At 36.5% G+C, this 19,598-nt stretch overlaps 1 protein-coding gene across 6 annotated transcripts in view; it reads right to left on the bottom strand.

Annotated features, from left to right (window-relative positions):
* PTPRD (protein tyrosine phosphatase receptor type D) overlaps positions 1-19,598 on the bottom strand; it is a 1,875,912-nt gene that overhangs the window by 55,995 nt on the left and 1,800,319 nt on the right. For all 6 annotated transcript variants that reach the window (XM_032477692.1, XM_032477694.1, XM_032477695.1 and 3 more), the window contains 2 exons: positions 17,978-18,101; positions 3,611-3,786 (listed from right to left, as the gene is read on the bottom strand). In XM_032477692.1, coding sequence (XP_032333583.1) covers positions 3,611-3,786; positions 17,978-18,101 — 300 coding nt within the window. The remainder of the gene's footprint in view (positions 1-3,610; positions 3,787-17,977; positions 18,102-19,598) is intronic.

Raw genomic sequence — 19,598 nt, 5'->3', positions numbered from 1 at the left:
ATATAACTCATGTTGGCCTTACTATTTTTATATTATATTGCTTCAAGACATGTGAAAGTAGCAGCCAGAATGTTCCATTGTCATCTTTTTTGCAGATTGATTAACAAGCTCCTTGCATCAAGGTCTCCATTTTGGAGATTCTGTCAAAGGCAAGTGCAAAAGAACCCCGTGTTCTGAGCTATACTGTCCTCTTGACCGGGATGCATGGGTCTGCTCCACTGGGAACAGTGAGCAGAATTTGCCATGTGCAGTGACTCTCTGAGTTTGGTCAGGATTCACTGTCAGCTACTGAGAAATAAACTCATTTCATTTGGCAACAAAAATTGAATTATTCAGAAGCCAGCTTTAGGGGAAACTAAAGCTATAATGGTAAAGCCTTCAACCTCTCTCTCTCAACAGAAAAATAATAGTGTATATCACTGAGCCACCTTGTCACATTCCTTATCTCAGGCAATACCCACAATAACCCTTCCACGTAATCCAAAAAGGAGAACAGAGACTTTGAGGGATCCAGCAGGTTGCTCATTGTTACATAGCTAGCATGTCCTAGAGTCGGGATCTAAATCCAGACATTTGACTGCAAGACACCCCTACTTGGAACTATGTCACATAGCTTCCTCTGATGGTGGTGTCCCCAGGCAGTCCTGTGTAATATACTATCTTTTCTTCCCTTTCCTTTTCTTCTTTCTTTCCCACCCCAATTCTCCAGTTAACAGGTATTCTTGCCTACTTTTCATACACAGAAGTGTTTATACACATGTGCCCTTTTAAAAAAATAAGCCAAGGGGATGAACATTATTTTGAGAACCTAAGCCTTAATAAAAATAATGAAATTTCAGGCTTTAGCCCTTGGACAGATAATTTGTTTAAACTACCTGGACCCTCTCCCTTTATGAAGGAGACTACAGGCAGTTCCTACGTAAAGCCAGGCTAGTCCAGATGTCTGCTTTGAAGTTGGCTGCTGGGAATTGAGAATTCATTGACACATAGGTCAGCCCACATAACCCACAAAGTGCCTAAAGTATGGAGCTATATATTTCAGTAACAACTAACCACTATTTATAACATTGTTTTTATAGCAAAATGTTATCCAAGTTCTTGCTTTGAGCATTCAGGAATGCCTTCCCTCCCCACTTCTTTAGAGGAGGGAGCAAGTAGACAGGGGAAAGGTGAGGGAGGAGGATGTGAGGGAGGAGGATGAAGAGCAGGTGAAATAATTTGGGGGCTGTTTTAGATCTCTCTATGACACTTGGTCATTTTCCCTCCAGTGTTCTAGATTGGGGAACAAAGGGCTTTTAGGCCTTGGGCCTCAGGGCTCAGTGTATGGTCAGATTCATGATGGGTGAGATTTCTCAATTTTGGCTTATGCAGGTCATCACAAGTTTGCGTAAAGGCTGAAACCACCACAGAGTAAAAATCACAAGACAGCACTTTAACTGGCTCCTTAGGTCTTTTAACAAAGGCACAAGCTAACTTGCAAGAGCGAAGAGTAATTAATGAAGGGAGCAAACAGAAGTTCATTTAGTAACTTCCAAATAAGTTTCCCTGTCTGGGGTGGGGGAGAAAAAGGTAGCCTGCAACATACAGATAAACGGGCAGTATTTAAGTCACAATGCCTTCTGCCGAGAACTGCTCATTACTATCAGATGTTGCACTGGCAGTGGGGCCAGTCAGAACTAACTTTATTATTAGAAGCAATTAGGGAGAAAAGGGGCAGAATTTCATTTGGTTATTTCAAAACAAGTTTCTGTGCATGGTTTAATGAAGGCCTGCAGTGTCAAGATAAAATGTGTGTTTTACTGAAAACAGCTTTTGTAAATGACTGCTTGTTACCAGCCGGTATCTCCAGGCCGAGCAGCCTGGGTAGGTTGAATTTACATGCGTGCTGTAATATAATAGTTCAGCTGTCTTTGCTTCACAGGAGTGTTAATAGGCAGTATGGCTTGGTGGGTAAGCACGTGTGTTCTGGAGCCAGGCTTTCATTTTCAATTCCTCACTTTGATCTTGGTATCTGAATGAGCTTCGGTGACCTTCTGGAACATCCTGGCCATAGCTTACTTGTATATGAAGTGGAAATCCTAGCAATGTTTATCCTATGGGCGTGTTGTGAAATATCAATGCATCCAACACATGTTAGACATTGTTTTAATTATTGATGATTTTATCCAAGAATCATTTGGGTGGGGTGTTGTTTTTAAAGAAAGTGCTTGTTGTATAGGGGTTACCCTGAGTACAATGGCTCTGTTTACATCTTTTGAATGGCTTTTGCATGTAAAGTATAACACAGACATGTGTCTTCATAGTCATAAAAAGCTTTATCTAAATTCATTTCAGACAATACTTCAGTATTTCTATAGAATTCACATGTTTTGAAAAGATCTGATTGCTTTTTAGGTTTGCTAAACCAGTGTGTACCATATCTTTTGATTTCTCATCTTTAAGATATCAGCTGGGACTTTTTATATTTCCCTAAGTCTGAGCTTTTCCCTTACAAGTCCCCAGGGCAGCCTTCAACGCCTCTCTTACATACACACCTGAGTTAAGAGAAACTGCTATGCATTGAGCTTTGAAGAACATTAAAAAATATATATACATATATCAACTGTGACACAACAAACGGAGAGTTGGCCTTTGGCTTCCTTCTCAGTAGCCTTTTTGAGAATACTGTGACCTTGGTGAAAGAGTCCCCTCGTTGGTGGTTTCAAACTTTGCCCCAATGCCCCATTCTTCTGTGAGATTATGTGCTGTCTTCAGTGATTTGTCAGATGCGTTTGTTAAATTCTCAAGGTTACAGATTGATTTTCATCAGATGGCTACAGTATTTGCATATTCACTTGGGAGTATGGCATACTGCTTACCCATTACATTTTAGTTTTGCAAATCAATAGCATTTTATTAATGTGACATGCTCCATAATTTTGGACCCATATGATGACTAAAACTCCTTTCTTGGACCTTACTAAGCAATGACTCTGTGATTAAAATCTCTTCCTTTTGGAGAAGGCTAAACTCGCAAGTAGCAAGATGCCCTCTACACATTAATGTGTTTTCTCAGCCGTGTATTAACCACATCATTTTTCTGGCTGCCCTGACTTAATTTATGTTAATTTGACTAATTTTTAAAAAGCGCCTCTCATAGAATTTTGGATTTAACACTGCAGATTAGAGAAAGAAAAAGTTGAAAATATTGGGAAGTACATATTGGTGAGATTCTCCCTCAAAGTCTGTGTGTTCTTATTCAGTGTGAGCTTTATAGAGATGTCCAAGCTAATATTTATTTTCTCTAAACAAGTTGTCTACTTCTTTAAGTGCTACTTTTTTTTTTCCTTTTGGCAATCACACACATCATAATAGGAGAGAATTTCCTTTTGAAAGACTCAGAAGAATGTTAAAGACTGGTTTAATCTGAGTTGCTGATACTCATTCACAATTAGTGTCTATTAAGTAAATAAACCTAATTCCCCCACCCCAGAAAAAAAACCCCAAACAATTTGTATCTGTTAGAGTCAAAACTTAAGGAAAGGTTAGATTCCTACCAGAGTAAAACATGCAACACAGGAACTATCTGAGGCAACATTCTAAGAGGGAGAAGATAGATACTCATTCTCACCCTGGATCGTTCTTCTAGTTTTGTCATCATAACAACTGTGGCACTCCGTTGTTCCCATATCATTCTCCAAAAGTCACCAAATGTTTCAGGGAGAGATCCCTGTGTTGCAATATACGCATTTTGTTTCCTGTAGCCATCTATGTAGTTGGCATTCACATAGTCACTTCCTGGGATGCCTGAAAAACAATGAATGTTACTTAACTAGGTGAACATATCATGAGAGGAAACAGCCTGGCACTTGGCCTGAAGACAATATCATATTATTGTTCCACACTATGCTGGGGGAGTCACAATATATTCAAGTTTGGGTTTTAAGCAAGATTAAAAACAAGTCTTCTTGGGACCTTCATGTAAAGTGATGTTTGAGGTGTTAGATGTTTATAATATGACAAGGTAGACTTCAAAGAAAGAAAAACCCAACTGATCGTCTATAGAATGCCTTTTCTGTCACACACTGTTCACTCCATTGTGTCAACAAAATATAGCTTGCAAAGGAAGATAAACCACTATCTGGTCACATTCCTCACTCATTTTCAGTCATTGTTCCCAGGCAAAAACCAGATAAAACAATGCCTGAGTCTGAAAATGCAATATAGGGTGGAAAGTGTCATAACAGTGAAAAATTCTTTCCAGACTTAGCTAAGAGGAAACTCATATATAAGCTTATTTAATCCCCACAACAACTCTATTAAATTCTGTCATGATCTTCCTTTCACAAAAGAGGAAACTGAGGTGCACAGAGATCCAAAACCTTGCTGAAGTTGATGGAGTCTGGTTTACTTATAGGTAGGCAGACTGCAGTGTCTGTGTGGTAACCTCTGCAGGGCACTGCTTCTTCTTTAGACCTCAACGGGTTGTTGTATCATGTGAATCTCTCCTTGTGTTATCACGATTGCCTCCTAATTGACTGTTCCACTTCTACTTTTGTCATTTGCAGTCTGTTCTCTAGCTAGCATGAGAGCAATTAAAAAAAAAAATATATATATATATATATATATATATATATATATATATATATATATATATATATATATATATATATATATTTGACACTGTAACTTCTTCAAACCCAACAATGGCTTCCTTTGATACTTCAAATAAAATCCAAACTCTCAACAATGGCTATAAAGCTCGGCACTTCTCCAGACTCATCTTATCCTACTCATCATCTCTCCTTTTAAACGCTGGACACCCACCTGCTTCAGTTCTTAGAAAACATTAGTCTCCTACCTTAGTGCCACCCCACACCCTACAACACACTATCTCCTTCCTGTCAGAAGAGCTCAGCCTCCATCTCAGAAGACCTGTCCTTGATACCTTGGGACCTCAGAACTCCCTTGGCAACACTTTCTTCTACTATTACACATTGTAATTATATATTTGTTTGTTAACTAGCTTGTTGCTTGTCTTCTGTACCTCTAGAGTACATCTCTTTAATTCTTTTATTCACCTGTGCTACTAGTGACAAAAAGAGTAAATAATTTGCCTCAGTTCTAACATTTAATGAGTAGCAGAGCTGTAATGTAATACAGATATTCTGATTAAAAGTCTAATTTTCCCTCAGCACAATGCCTTTAAAATGGATGCAGGCAGGTTTGAGCTTCTTCCAAGAAAGGTGGCCAGAATGATGAAGGAAATCAAAGCTATTCCTTGTGAGAAAGGAATACATATTATAACCTGGCCAAGGGGGAAAAAAAAGGGGTTGGGGATAAGAGCTGCCCATGAGTGTCTGAAGAAAGGTTTAGGTTTACTATGTTGAGACCCAAGACTTTCAGTTCTGGAGGATGTAACTACAGAGAGATGAATTTCATCTCCAATATAATAAAGCATTTTCAAATAGTCTGAGTCAGAAAGGGAATAGATTTCCTCCAGAGGTAATGAATTGCCTGTCCCTGAAGGGGAGCCAACACTTTACCGGAGTATTAGCATGATATGGGAGGTAGAACTAGAACCTGTACATGGTCCCTTAATTACTTTGGGAAAATATAAGCCTTGGATTTATTAAAGAAATGCTTTCTTTATAATGCAACATATGTTCCCAAGCTAAAATTGCTATATTTCACTGATTGCCGCTTGCAATTACTTTGACTGCTTTTCTGACTCCAGTTGTAAAACTGATCCTCTCAAGAAAAGTAATGAAAGTCAGATGGAAACTACCGAGCTCCAAGATGAACACATGGATATGGAATACCACCAGCATTAGTGAAAAGCCTTTTGAGCAAAAACTTAAATGCACGGTTGGTTGTAACATTATTCATCTATTACAGCTACTCAAGAAGCAGTTGGGGTTCTGGCAGCCCTTTGTTGATAAAGATCCCATTCCTCCCTGACACCAAATTACTGTAGATTCAAAGGAGAGTTTAAATAAAGTCCTCAGGTTACAGCCACTGGGAAGCACGCACATCTACACGTCCACAGGATCTGGTTCTGAGCCAACAATGAAGCTATTTTATAACACAGGAAAAGCCCACTTTAAATAATTTAATTTAGCAGTTAACATTAAAGAATTGATAAAAAGGATTCTAACTAAGGGCCTCACTCAGCTACCAATATCCAGAAAAGCTTTTTCCAAGAAAATTAAAAAATGGAGAAATCTGTTTAGTGAGTCAGAAAATGCCCCAGCTGGGCACTGTGCCATTTCCCCTTATCAGGGATAACAAATGTGTGTGAACAGTGCATCTGAGGACAGAGGAGGTGGATGTGAGACTCAGTCCAAAGTAAGGGAATCAGACCTAGCCAACATTCTTGCATAAATTTTTATCAGTTATTATGTCATGAATTGTTTTTTGACATATGGCTCAAGTTTAAGCAGTGAGTTGTTATTATATTTTAGGGGGAATAGGTTGCTACTGAATAGTGGTTGCATTTCTGAGGAATTCAAATGTAAAAATTCTGCCCGAAAACTACTAGGCACTGGAGATCTATACTATATCACCAAATGCTTTAAGAATTTGGGACTTGATACTCTGAAAAGAAGATAATTGAAACTAAATCAAAACCTAGAAGAGCAAATTTAGAGGCTAATATTTATATCCTGAAAATGTTGTGAGGGTCCTTTTCTATTTTGACACTTGTGTGTAAGCAGGTAGTTCGTGGAATAAAAGCCTCCTTTTGGCAAGTGCTTTCACCCACTCTGGCAAAAAGACACTTGGGTAAGCTTTCTCACACGTCCTTTGCAAAGTGGAGATGTGAGAGATGGCTATGTTTCTAGAAACTCTAAGATCTCATGTGTTGTGTATTCGTACAACCCAACATAACATGCTGTGTCAAAAGATGAATGAGAGAAGAGTTTAGAAATGGTGGCAGCTTGCCCTGCTAAAAATATTAACCCCACACTGGAAGCTAAGGTGAAAGAGCAGTGTATTTGCAGCAGATGAGACCTCAGTCTTCAATAGAACACACCGAGAAAGATTTTCAACCAACCCAGCTGTAAAACACACACTATTCTGGCTTTCCAACTGTTCTGTTTCTTCAGTGGCTCTTGACTGTGATGGTTCTGCTGGGAAGCAAGATATACAAAATTCGTTCACTTTTTTTGAGTGACCTTCTCTAAGTAATGCGTGTCTATTTATTTAATCTTCATTTCTCTGCCTTATCCGTAAAATGATTTGCATCTGCTAACGCAACACCAATCAGAGTGCACTACTAATCCAGGAGAAGTGTGTGAGCATTAAGTGTGTGAGCATTCTTCTGGGGGTATGATGAATAGAAATCTAACTTAAAATGCAGAACTGAATGAATGTAGATTTATTATAAATTAGCTGATTGCTTTTATTTCTTGGAGTCAAGGAGACTTTTGTCCAATACTATGATGATGGTGCCTTGCCTTTTATTTATGTTTTTCGAAGAGGGGGAGGAGTTACTCAAATAACAAGAGCATAAAAAAGATGTCTGAAGCTCATCACAGGCAAAATCTTAGGATTGGCTTTGCTATCATTTGGTCTTAATGTCATTGCCCAAGAACAGCTTACATCTAAAACTTGCTCTTTCCTAGGAATCCATGGCTTTACGATATTTATAAAAGTAAGTTTTCATGCTTTTCTTTGTATTGCTTCATGTATACTCTCCATTTAATAATAGTCATGTGAATATTTCCTACACCAATAATAATTATTTATCATTCTAATGTCATAATTTAGAAAACTGAGGCTAGACCTTGAGTTTATATTATTCCAGTATTCCCCATTCCTGTGTTACGGTATATTTCATCAGTTAATGGACTGTTATTTCTTGTGGTGCATAAAAATATTACATACATGCTTTATACTGGGTCTTTGTGTTTTGGGCAAACTAAACTTGGAGTTGTAAAACTCAGGCCTTTAAGACTAACAGATATTGTGATGAGGTGAGTGACTGGTATAACTGTGCTTCTGTATTCTTCATGCACAGCAAGCCATAGCAAACAGCTATTCAAACAGGGTTGGGTCAGTTTTAGGCTCTCATTTTATTTACTGGGAATTGCTAGTTACAGCTTTTAGTGGAAAAATAAACCTGGGTATGGACTTTGGGCTCTCCTGTTTTTCTTTCTGGAAAACTTTGGGAACTTATGATAAAAGTTCAACATGCAGGGACAGTGACATTTTTCTTCACTTAAGTATGGAATTAATAGAATGTGGCTTTGTGATGATGATCCCACATGTGTTTGAATATTAACAAAAGGAAAGGAATCCTTGGAAAGATGAAGCTTCTCTGAAAGAATATTCATGATGAATGATTAATTTATACTGAGAAATCCTTTAAAACCTTGAAAGCATGTTGAAATGTCAAAGAATATACTATTTGAGCTGTTTTGTCATGACTGGGTTAAAATAAGGTTTTTTTTTTTCTTCCCTGTTAGTTTGACAAGAATTGGGTCATGTGGGTCTAGTTAAAAAAAAATACAAACAACTTGCTTTGCATTCGATTTTTTTTGGGTCAGTGGATAATTTGATTTGAAAAGATTTCTCTTGTTGAGAGGTGTTTATAATTATAAAGGTTTTATAATAAGGCCTTATGCCCTGCTGTTAAACAGCACCCAAAATAGCGCACGCCCATTATTTTTTAGCAATGTGAAATTAAGTAATCATAAGGGGTGAGTACTTTTGTATCATTCCACTCTGGAGGGTAAGTCACATGTGCCTTTCAAAGTCTTGGGAAGGTGCTAAGCACTTGCTAAGACTTTAGAGAAATTAACCTGGAAACCGGAACTCCTGTCTAGGGATGCTGGTAGTTTGCTCTTTGACAGTCATTCAACTTGTCCAGACCTCTGCTTATCGGCTAAACAAGGCATGTTGGACAAATGGATTCTCTCAAGTCCTTATGAGTTTTAAAATATGATGTCTCTCTGCGGTATTCTTAACCTTCTTGGATTCAGAAATCTCTGTGAAGTTATTTTAAGATTCGTAGAGGCTTGTGTGTCTCAGATTAGGTAGGAACATGTTTTGATGATCTTTCAAGGTGATTCCTATCGCTTCTACCACTGATATCCTGAGATGAGGTTTTCTTTTTTTTTTTCCCCCGGTGCGACTAATACTTAAAATCTTGATTAGAACCGGGTGAGGTAAAAAATAAACAAGTTCAAAAACAATAGGAGGTGGTAGGACTGAGCTAGTAGGTTTATTCAGAAAAAGCAGCTTTCCTTGGCTTGTAGGGATGAGCATGAGGAAGAGGCAGCATTAGAGGGAAGGCAGAAACCCATCCACGGCTCCAGAGGACACACCACTGCTGCACTGCAGAGCTGGAGGTGGGCCCTCAGCTGATTGGCTAACTCCGCTCCATCTCACAGTGTGGCATCACAACCCCAGTACTTTTATTTCCTTTCACTTCTACAAACCCTCACTGAAGTTTGTGTCATAAAGAAACTGGTTTTTTGTTAAACCTGTTTATTCCCTGTTGTAAGACAGAACTACTCAAGATCTATGAGCACGAAAGCTACCTTTTATTTAGTAGATAATGTCTCCTCCTCCACTTCAATACACAAATAAAAAGAAAAACTATTAACAACAACGAATTACTAGTTAAGGCCCAGATTGTAATTTTACAACCCACAATGCAGACTAAATGTTTACTTTGTTTGCTGACACGGCAAAACTAGAGAAGAGAAAATAGAAAAATGAAATCCAATAATAATTTACCAGTAAATGTATTTAATTTCAAGGGGCACAGGCCTTCCTTCTCCTTCACTTACCCCATGGCAGCAACCCACAGCTGCATCAGAACTAGCAAGATGAAGGATTCTCTTTGCAACATGCCAGAAAAAAACCACTTCTTGCAAAGGGGCAGTGTATTATCTGCCGAAGTCTCCCTAGATATGAGGGCAGTTTGGCAAATGACCCTCCTTATCTGTCCTTATTTCTACCATATGCGGGATGATTTTTTTTTTTCAGAAGTGTGCCTTGCTCTGTGAGCACTGCAGCTCATCACCACTATGAGTTAAAGGGGGAATGGATAGCTTTCAAAGTGTTTGTGACCCCAGTCTCCATGCTCTCCATGTCCTGTGTCCTCCTCTCTTTGGTTTTCTGTACCTCAGCACTGCTGAGGAGGCTGGGTTATGAGAGGAGCTACAGTGAAGGATGCGGGTGATTGAACTGTCTTTGGGTGCATACCCAGACAAGCCACATGTGCTGGGGACTTATCAGCACTTGTGATAGAGGGGACTTGTTTCTAGTTAGGGGGCACTTTGCCTTGAAATAAAGCAGAGTCGGGGCCATGCAGTGTACCTGTTCAGCCACATCAGAGAGGGTTGGTCTGCTTAGTTTACATTAATAAGAACTGATTAATTAATTGATTACATTAATAAGAATTGCAGCAGTGAAGTGGTCAAAAGCAGAATATGACAAGAGCTCTATCTGCAGGAAACTCTCAGAGCCCCTGTCTCCTCATGTCTATCCTAATGTATGAGCAGCAATTTCAAGGCATTCTTACCCAACACCCTGTGAGAATCAAATGAGTCAATGAATTTAAACTTCGGAAATACCAGTGGATATTAGTTATTCTTTTGATTGATGTAATAAACAGAAATGAAATAAGCCTACTCACTCCTAATTACTTTAGTGACAGAAAATAATTCCAAATCTGGAAGGCCTCTTTCTAGTTCCCATATTAAAAAAAAAAAAAAAATTAGTGGAAAGACAAAAATAATTAAACTCCCCAGCCATGTACAACATGTGCCTATATTCTAAAAACAGAGCCATCCCATTGATGACTTAGGTTTCTCTATAGCTTCAGAGTAATGAAGTGTAGATTCATTAGCTCAAGCTGCATAGATGTACAATAAAAATGAGAAGGAAATCCCAATAACTGAATGGAGATAAAAATAAATCCACAGAGCCTTCTGTTTTACTCTTTGATTAGCTTCCTAGGAACAAGAGTAAAGGAAAAAAAAAAAAAAAAAAAACCCCACAACACAACCAGATCCCTTAAAAATGCTTTGTCTGTTGTAGGTAGGAGACAACACAAGTGCAGGCTGAGGTAGGCGCCAGGGAGTAACAGATCCCCACGCCACTTTCGTGGCTCCGTGCAGGAGAAAGATGCTATTTAAACAGCTGTAATTAGACTTTATGAAGGCTGCAAGCACCTTGTGAAATTGTTCCAAGATTTCAAAGTTAAAATTCCACCTAGCTTTCTATTTAAGACAAAGTAAGCTATAAAAATTAGACTGTGCACTGTTCCTCAAAAAGAGAAATGCCTTTATTTATTAAAAAAAGAATCACTGTGCAATAAAAGGATTAAACTTTGTCATGCTTGTAAATAGTTAACTTGAAAACTTAAAGACTGAAAATTTTAAAGAAACCGAGCTAAATCAACCACTGATGATCAAAAACAATGTTAGAAAAATGAACTTGAGCAATAATGGGATGAGATGCAGATAAGTTTTTTTTTTTTTTTTAAGATGAGGCATGTATTGTAACAAACCCTCTTCAGTAGTTTAAACAGAATTTCAAGAGCAAAATAAAACAAACACTAGGTGCCCACAAATTAGTCATTAGTGTCCAGGGGTGGAGGGGAGAGAGCAGAGAGAAAGAGAATGAACTAAGAGGGAAGAAAAGAAATCAGATTTATTGAGTTGACATGGGAAACAGCACATGGCAGCTATGAAAGGAACTCTTTACTAATGAAAATAATTTTAATTCTTTAATGTTAGTGCTTCATATGGAACATTTATATTCACTACAATATAATTAAACATTTATTAGAAAATGTTGGATAGATTGTATTCATTGATATTCCTGTGCTTGTTTTGGTTTGTTTTTACTTAGAGAAAATACATCAGGTTACTAGTTATGGCCTGAAAAAAAAAAAGATAACTCAGCATGGGTTCAATGTGAAACTGGAGAATATGTAACCATATGCTGACAGCTGTTTTAAACAAATCGGTAGAGATTTACCTTTGAACACTATACAGAAGCAGCTAAGACACGGCTTAAACGTAGAGCACAAGTGTGGTGGCAAATGGGAATCAACATTACAAAGGAGTATCAGTGGTTTCTTCTCTGCTTTTTAAGTTTAGATTAATCTTAGAGGGCGGCGATTCCCTGTGAGCTGGCTTCTCATTTTAAAGGTGCTAAATTGCCCATCTCAAAAATAAGTTGTTGTAACGTCACCTATATTATTTACAGCTGGATTTTTTTTTTAATTGCTCCTATTATGTAAATCAAATAGCAGATGACATATTTTGGATTTCCATTTAAAAGAACACATACTTCCCCCTGTTGAAATTTGTAATGCTATTTATAGGTCTGGTTTTCATTTATCAAGCACCAATATTTTCTTTTGCTTCAAAGAGCATTCCAAATCTATGCAGCTTTCTCATTTGGATATTATTAATTTTTCCACGGATCATATACAAAAGAAATTCCATCTGTGTATAAAAGGACCTATTGACAGGAGTAATAAAATTCATCATAGCAATAATAACTTTCATAGGTCCCAATATTTATTAGGCATTTTCTTTGTGACAAGCACTTGTTTAAAGGTTTTACATGCATTAATTCATTAAGTCCTATTACTAATTCTAGAAGATAGGTAGTATTCTTAATTCTCTTACACGGGTGAGGAAACTGAGGCACAGTAACTGGTCCAAACAAGCTCTTTGGAAGCAAGAAGAGCCTATGATGCTTTTAATAGGAAAGAAATTCTTGAAAACATATAGGCCCTTGTAGGAAGGTACCCATTAAAAAGATGAAGAATAAACGTATTTTTGTTTTAAAACTAAATATATTCCTCCCAAACTGGAAGAAAATAAACCCATATTTTATGAAGCTTCTTTTTTCAGATTAACAAGCACTAGTGTTAAAAGATGCATATGGCATGAAGTTCTTTACTCTTTGTCATTTCTAACTCTCTCAGATAAAACCTTTTAAACCTGGCTTGGTAGGAGAGAGACATACTAATGAACAATTCTATCTGGGTTAACCCTCTGGATTAAATGTGTTTTTCCCCCTTGAAAGAGCTAATCTCTTAACGTGTAAGATTTAATATTTATCTATGATCTCTGGATTTAGAATCAACCTTTGGAATTTTAGAAAGAGAAGGAAGGGTCTTACACATTCTTATTTTAGGAAGACTAGAACAAAAGGCACTAAGTCAGGGTCCCTGAAGAATGGACTTGCAAAGAGATTGTATATCCAAGAATTTTCTGAAATTAGTATACAAATAAACTGTGTAGGTGCCTTTTGTTTGCAAATTGGGTTTAAAATGTTCACCAGATTCTCAAAAGGATCCAGCTCCCCCACAGGGTTAAGTGACATGCCCAAGGTCACATAGCTGCTTAAACTGGGATTTAGTTTCTAGTCTTCTGTCTTCTTGTTTTCATCCTCTTCCTAAAACACCTCAAAAAGTAATAGTTAACAAACAGGGAAATCCACCTGAAAGCCATTTATATGTCACTTATTCTTTGGAAAAATTCACTTTGACTGAAGTCTAAGAACACAATTGAAGTCCTCTGGCTCTAAGATATCTATCATAAGTGTTTCAAAATGTATATTTCAAAATTCCTAGACAGTTTTCCCAGCCAAAAAGGCACTGCTTTTGAATTAGTTGCGACATGTTTAGGCATGGCCATTATGATTCAAAGGTGGCTAAAAAGTCCCAAGTGACCTAATGGAGAGAACAGCTGTCTTGAGTCCAACTAACTCATATATTAGAATTTTTGGCCCTGCCAGTTACTAGCTAATGATTATAAACAAATTACTTCACTTTTAAAAGTTTAACAGTTTCCTCATCTATAAAACTGGACAACAACTAGCTTTTGAGGTAGTTCTGAACACTATAAAAAATCTGTACATGATTTCATACACTGTATATCAAATCTATGACATGATGCCCAACACACAGTAAACACCAAGATAGTCATGTCTATCATAATATCTTGCCTTTGTTGTTGAATTTAAAAGAGAGGTTTTAAATTTTGCTTTATATGTAGGCCTGACCAGTGATTTCAAAAAAATTCCACATCAACATGGCTTTTAAAGTGAAATGTTAATTATAATCCTACTAATAGAAACATAATATTGGCAGAAGGGAAGACTAATTATATTTTAGGGAAAAAAATATAAAACCTTTTTTATCCAGGACTGTAATAATTAGATTGAAATTTTGATCATTACAAATGACAAGACAATAAATAATCTGCCACTAATTGATATTCCTGAGTTTATATGAAGTTGAAGATACATAAAAAGGTTTTTGAGCTAAGTAGATCACCTCTCAGGGATAGATGTAAGCTTCTACAATTGTAGGACTCTGATTCATTGGGATAACTGATAATTCCCCATTTTGTGTCACTGCCTCAGAATAGTTAGGCCATAGAAAAAGGAAACAAAATACTAAATTTGAAGTTTGTGTTACCCATAGGTTAATACCAAATGATAAAATGGAATTTTTAGGCAAAAAGATAAGGCTGGGTGTTCGGCTCTATGCTAAGTTACTTGGTTACTGTGATATCCTGTATCACTAGGAAAGCGATGTGCGTGATGTGGGCTCACAGAAGCCTGGATGGTGGAATCAGAAGAGCTCAATTCTAACTCGAGCTATAGTAATTTTACACCTCTTACACTGTGAGACTCAGGGCTGATTCTGTGTGAGCTTCAGAATTCTCGTCTCCAAACATGGATACCTATCTATATCATAACATACTTATACTCCATCAAACTGTGGGTACAGTAAATAAGATAATTGATATGCAAACTACATTGAGCTAACTCTTGGAGGAGTCAAAAGTAAAAGACATTAGCACTGGGAAAATTGATAGAGAAGTCAAGGTTACATAAATAGTGACAGAGCTATGACCCACGCCCAGATTTCCTTGTTCTTTGTCTTTTGGCTTGTCCATTTATCTTTTCCTATTTTAGTAAAACTATACTTTCTGGATAACTTTGGATTTTATAATATGAAGCATATAACTATCTATTATTTTTGTGCACATATCAATATTACATTCCATTTAGTCTTTATTTGACACTATTTATCCTAAATAATTGAAATGAATTCTATCACCTTTCTTTTTCAGGAATTACTATTTTCTCTTAAGAACTGCTTAAACATGGAGGGGACCCCAAAAGTAAGTGGATTGATTAAAACTTCAATTGTGTTTTTAAACTGCTTACCCTCTATTTCAAAAATTATGAGTATTTTGTAATTAGGACTCTCGTGAATTTATTCTGAATTTTTCTCAGCATATATAAAATAATTATAATTTGGAAACACATCATAAGTGTCACTGTTTTCAAAGAGTTCAGTAAGCACATTGCTTGCCCATACACAATTACTGATTCTTTTAAGTTTTCCCCTTGTCATGTCTCATGGAAGTATGGTCAAAGTTTTGCTCTATACAACCAAGATAAAGACAACACGAGTCACTGTGACAACTCCCAGTTTTTTCTTTAATGTTGTCAGGTCAGTCTGCAAAGTAATATGTGATCAGAACCACTGAGAGAAAAACAACAACAAAAAAGCCCCAAATAAAACATTCAACCGCAGTCCTGTAAGTTATCACTACAGGTGGAACCCAAAACAAGCGCATTAAATTTTATACGTTGTGCATGAAGTCACTTAACATTTTAATATACTTTAAAAATCTGGCTCTGTTATCAAAGCTCCTTTTATAGGAAAAGCTTCAGTTAGTGCTTCTGTGGTTCCAGTTGCTGGCATTATCTTTTCTGTGCTTAAGATATAGCATGATTGCTTTTCCCCTTAAATATCTGCTGGCTAGGGCTTAGTCTAAGATAAAGTGCTGTTCACGGTTGTAATCTAGATTAAAGCTCTCTGTATAGCCCATAAACTTCAATTAAATGCTTCTAACCTTTTGCATAACACTTAAAATTGAAAAACTTTTGGTTTCTAGGTCAGCTCTAGATTTAGGGTATATTTGTGGGCACAGAGCTGTAAAAAAGCAGGTTTTAGTCTGATTCAAATGCTTTGGCTTTCATACTGTAGAAATAGCACAGGAATGAAATGTACATAGTTTCCAGGTATCATTATAAAGGTACAAGGAAGAATAGTCTTTGTCCGACATTTTACTGTCAAGATGGCGGAAAATAACAGGTTAAGGAAAATAATGATAAAGTGGGCAAAAGTACAGGGAATGGTAGTACTCAATGACCTAATTCTGAGTAGAAGCAATGCTACAGTACAGCAAAGGCAGACTGACAAGTTCTCCAGTCACGATCATGCCCATTGGGCTCTCAACTGATATTCATCTATTTTCTTTCTTTAATTTACCTTGGCTCACTAATGGCAAAAATGATTTTTCTCCTCTATTTGTGACTTGGTTTAGTTTCTTATTTACTATGGAGATGATTTAAAAGACTTGAGACAAGAAATTATTATTAATTTTTTAAAACTTTTAAAAATGGGAAATACTTTTACATTTTAAAATGGGAGATAAAATGTAAACCCTATATGCTAATCATCCACATATACTATTTAGAGTTTCTAACAGGACCTGAAAAGAAGCAGTGACCTGTTTGACACTATCTTGCTTGAACTTGCATTGGTGACACTTTGATAAACCTGATCAATTTTTTTCAGTATGGAAAGAGGTTTAATCCTGGAAAACCAGTATCTTTAATTGCCTCAAAAGGGGATTATAACATTTTCCAACATGAAAAGTACAATCCATTGTGAGAATTTTACACAATCTATCTATGCCATGTAGTACCATTTTGAGAAAAAGGGACTGAGGTATGGGCTTGCTCAAATGCTGAAAGGTAGTTCTTGTTCCTCTGAAACTGGAATTCAATGTGTTGTTGCCTTTGGTGCTGACTGGGAAAGCTTTTAAGCAGATTCTCACTTTCAAATTAACTTTGGACACTAGGAAGGCAGGTAGGACTTGTTCAAAGTTATGAGATGAAGTGGTGATCATCATAGATTTTGGAAGCAGAAAAAAGGGAAAGATACTTGAACGACTGTAGACAAAAATGTTTCAACTGTAATGTTCTAAAAAGGACTGGGTCTGAAGCTGGTATTACTTAATGTTTTATAAAACATCTGGAAGAGGGTAAGCAGTGAACATTTAAGTATGAAAGAGCCACAAAGCTCTTTGGGATGCAAATGAGGATGAATGTGGTATGTGGCCGTTGGTGGTCCATGTTAGCTGTTATGATGGAGGGAAGGATTTAAGTGACATTATAAACTACTTTCTAAGGACAGCAATCCAATGTACTACCATGGCGAAAAAGACCACCGAAATGCTGAGTGCTGAACATGAGTCTTAAGTGTTTTTAATATGCCATGTGAGAAGGATTTATTATTGGAAAGGGATGAATGGGTAATATTCTAATGCATCCATCAGAGGAGTTAGGTTTATTTGAGAATTAATCCTCATCTTATAGGAGAAATTATTCCTTCTGGAATAAATTCCTTACTACACTTGTGAGAGAGATTACCAAGCAGTCCACACATTAGATGAACCACACATTTCCATTGTGCTTGGTTTTTATTAATCACCACATCACCAACTCCTAACCTTCTGATTGTCCCTAGTGGTTATCCAGGTTTATTTACAAACGAGCCCTTAATCATTTTTAATTAACATTCTACAGGCATCTTCTGAGAATCACCTGTTTATTCATAACTGTCAGCAGCCATCAGTAAAATGGGCAGCCTCAATCTGCTTCCCTTATATAAACATCAAATACGTTATCAAATCTTTCATTTGGGGCAGAGGCAAGAAAGTAATGAGGGATGCCCATGTTTTAGGGTATCAGGGACATCATGTGCTCGAGTACTGGTGTATTTGTATGATAAAGACAAAGTGAGAACAAGCAGTGCATAAATCCTTAAGTAACTGTTTTCACAGATGGCTGAACACCTAGTTAAAACTATATATTCACACATATATTTAAACCCATGAAAATAAAGGTATAAATAACATCTGCATTTTCTTACCTTCTATTGCTGATAGGAGGACTCGGGAATGATCATATGCGATTACATTTGCATATCTATTCTTTGGTTTGTTTACTTCCAAGTTTGAATGCTCCCATGTGAACTGCTGGCCAGGGTCAATAGACTTTAAAAGAAAAACGGCACCACACACAAAATCAGTACTGAATAACATCAGATTATAGGCATTTATTACCAGTAACAAACATGATTTAAAAAGAAAATTCTGAAGCTACACTTCATCAAGATGATTCTAGCTGTGAAGCTGAACACTAATATAACCAGCATAAGATGAAATGATTAATCATAGGAAAAAACAGTAACAGTCACCAACATTGATTCAAATGGGAAAAAAAATCAATATAGATGTTCTGTTAATAGTGGAAAGGCAGGGTTTTTATTATTGTTATTATTATTATTATTTTTACTTTTCCATTTCCTTCTCAGCTGCTGTAGTTTGCAAGTTATCTTGGTTCAATATTCCTTCCAATTCTGTGGACATTATTTTTATCTTGATTACTCTTCTTATTCTTTCTTATCTGGACCTAACCTCACTCTTTAAGTTGACTGGTCATTCACTGGATTCACTGGGCATGGGCTTTTATATTGTCTCTTCACCTACAGGCTTACATGTTGATGGCAACTTAAAATCTTGTCTGTTTCTCTGTAACATGCTATGCCCACTATCACAAGGCAATTTGTACAGTTAAGAATAACAGTAAAGAAGAGAGGTTAGTTAAATCTAATAATAATCATCTTAGAATATTAATGTCTAGTCTAATGCAGATGGAATCTAAGCACTTTTTAATTGATCATTATGTGTTGTTTACAAAGTTTGCTTTTATTTTAATCTTTTTTTTTCTGATTTATAATGCCTTGACGCTTTAGTTCAGCCAAAGTTGTTCAGTAATCTAAAATAAATATTTCACAGATATAAAAAATATACAAATTACTTAATAGTTAAGGCAGAACCATTATTTTGAGACTGAATTCAGACTTTGATTAAAACTCTGGGGTAACTTTTAAAATGTCCTGCAATGTTACGGAAATCAAAATATTTCTTTCGATACTGACACTTTTTAAAGACATAATTTCATGGTATTCAGTTCAGAAACATGAGTTCAGTCACTACACAAACTTGATTTTAAATGATCAAAATACATTTTCAGAAATAATTAATGATAAATTAGGTTTATATACTGGTGAAATTCTTTAAAAGGTAAATTTTAGCATTATTTTTGATACTGGATACTTTCCATGCTGTTATGTGTATGTAGAACTTGAAAGTAAAATATATCCCACAGCTGTTAAAATATTAAGGATGCACACATTTTGTGTTAAAATGGATAGAGTTCAGCATGATAGTAAAACACAAGTGTAAAGAATCAAGCCTATTAACAGTCAGGAATGGCCTCCAAACATTCTAAAATTCTCAACAGTATACATTGCAGCCTCTAATTTAATAAGGATTATAAAACCCCTTTTCTTGTCTTAGCCTCTTCTAATCTATATATAAACTAGTCAGTCATTGAACAGCATTCAGCAAAATAATTAGCCATGCCTTAGAGTCTAAAGAATAATGTAATTAGGGGTCTTTCTAGTTTGCTCTTCCGGGGAAGCTCAT

This window comes from Camelus ferus, chromosome 4 (assembly GCF_009834535.1).
Source record: "Camelus ferus isolate YT-003-E chromosome 4, BCGSAC_Cfer_1.0, whole genome shotgun sequence".
In the NCBI taxonomy this organism is placed as follows: domain Eukaryota; kingdom Metazoa; phylum Chordata; class Mammalia; order Artiodactyla; family Camelidae; genus Camelus; species Camelus ferus.
This window is presented reverse-complemented; position numbering and strand designations above follow the sequence as displayed.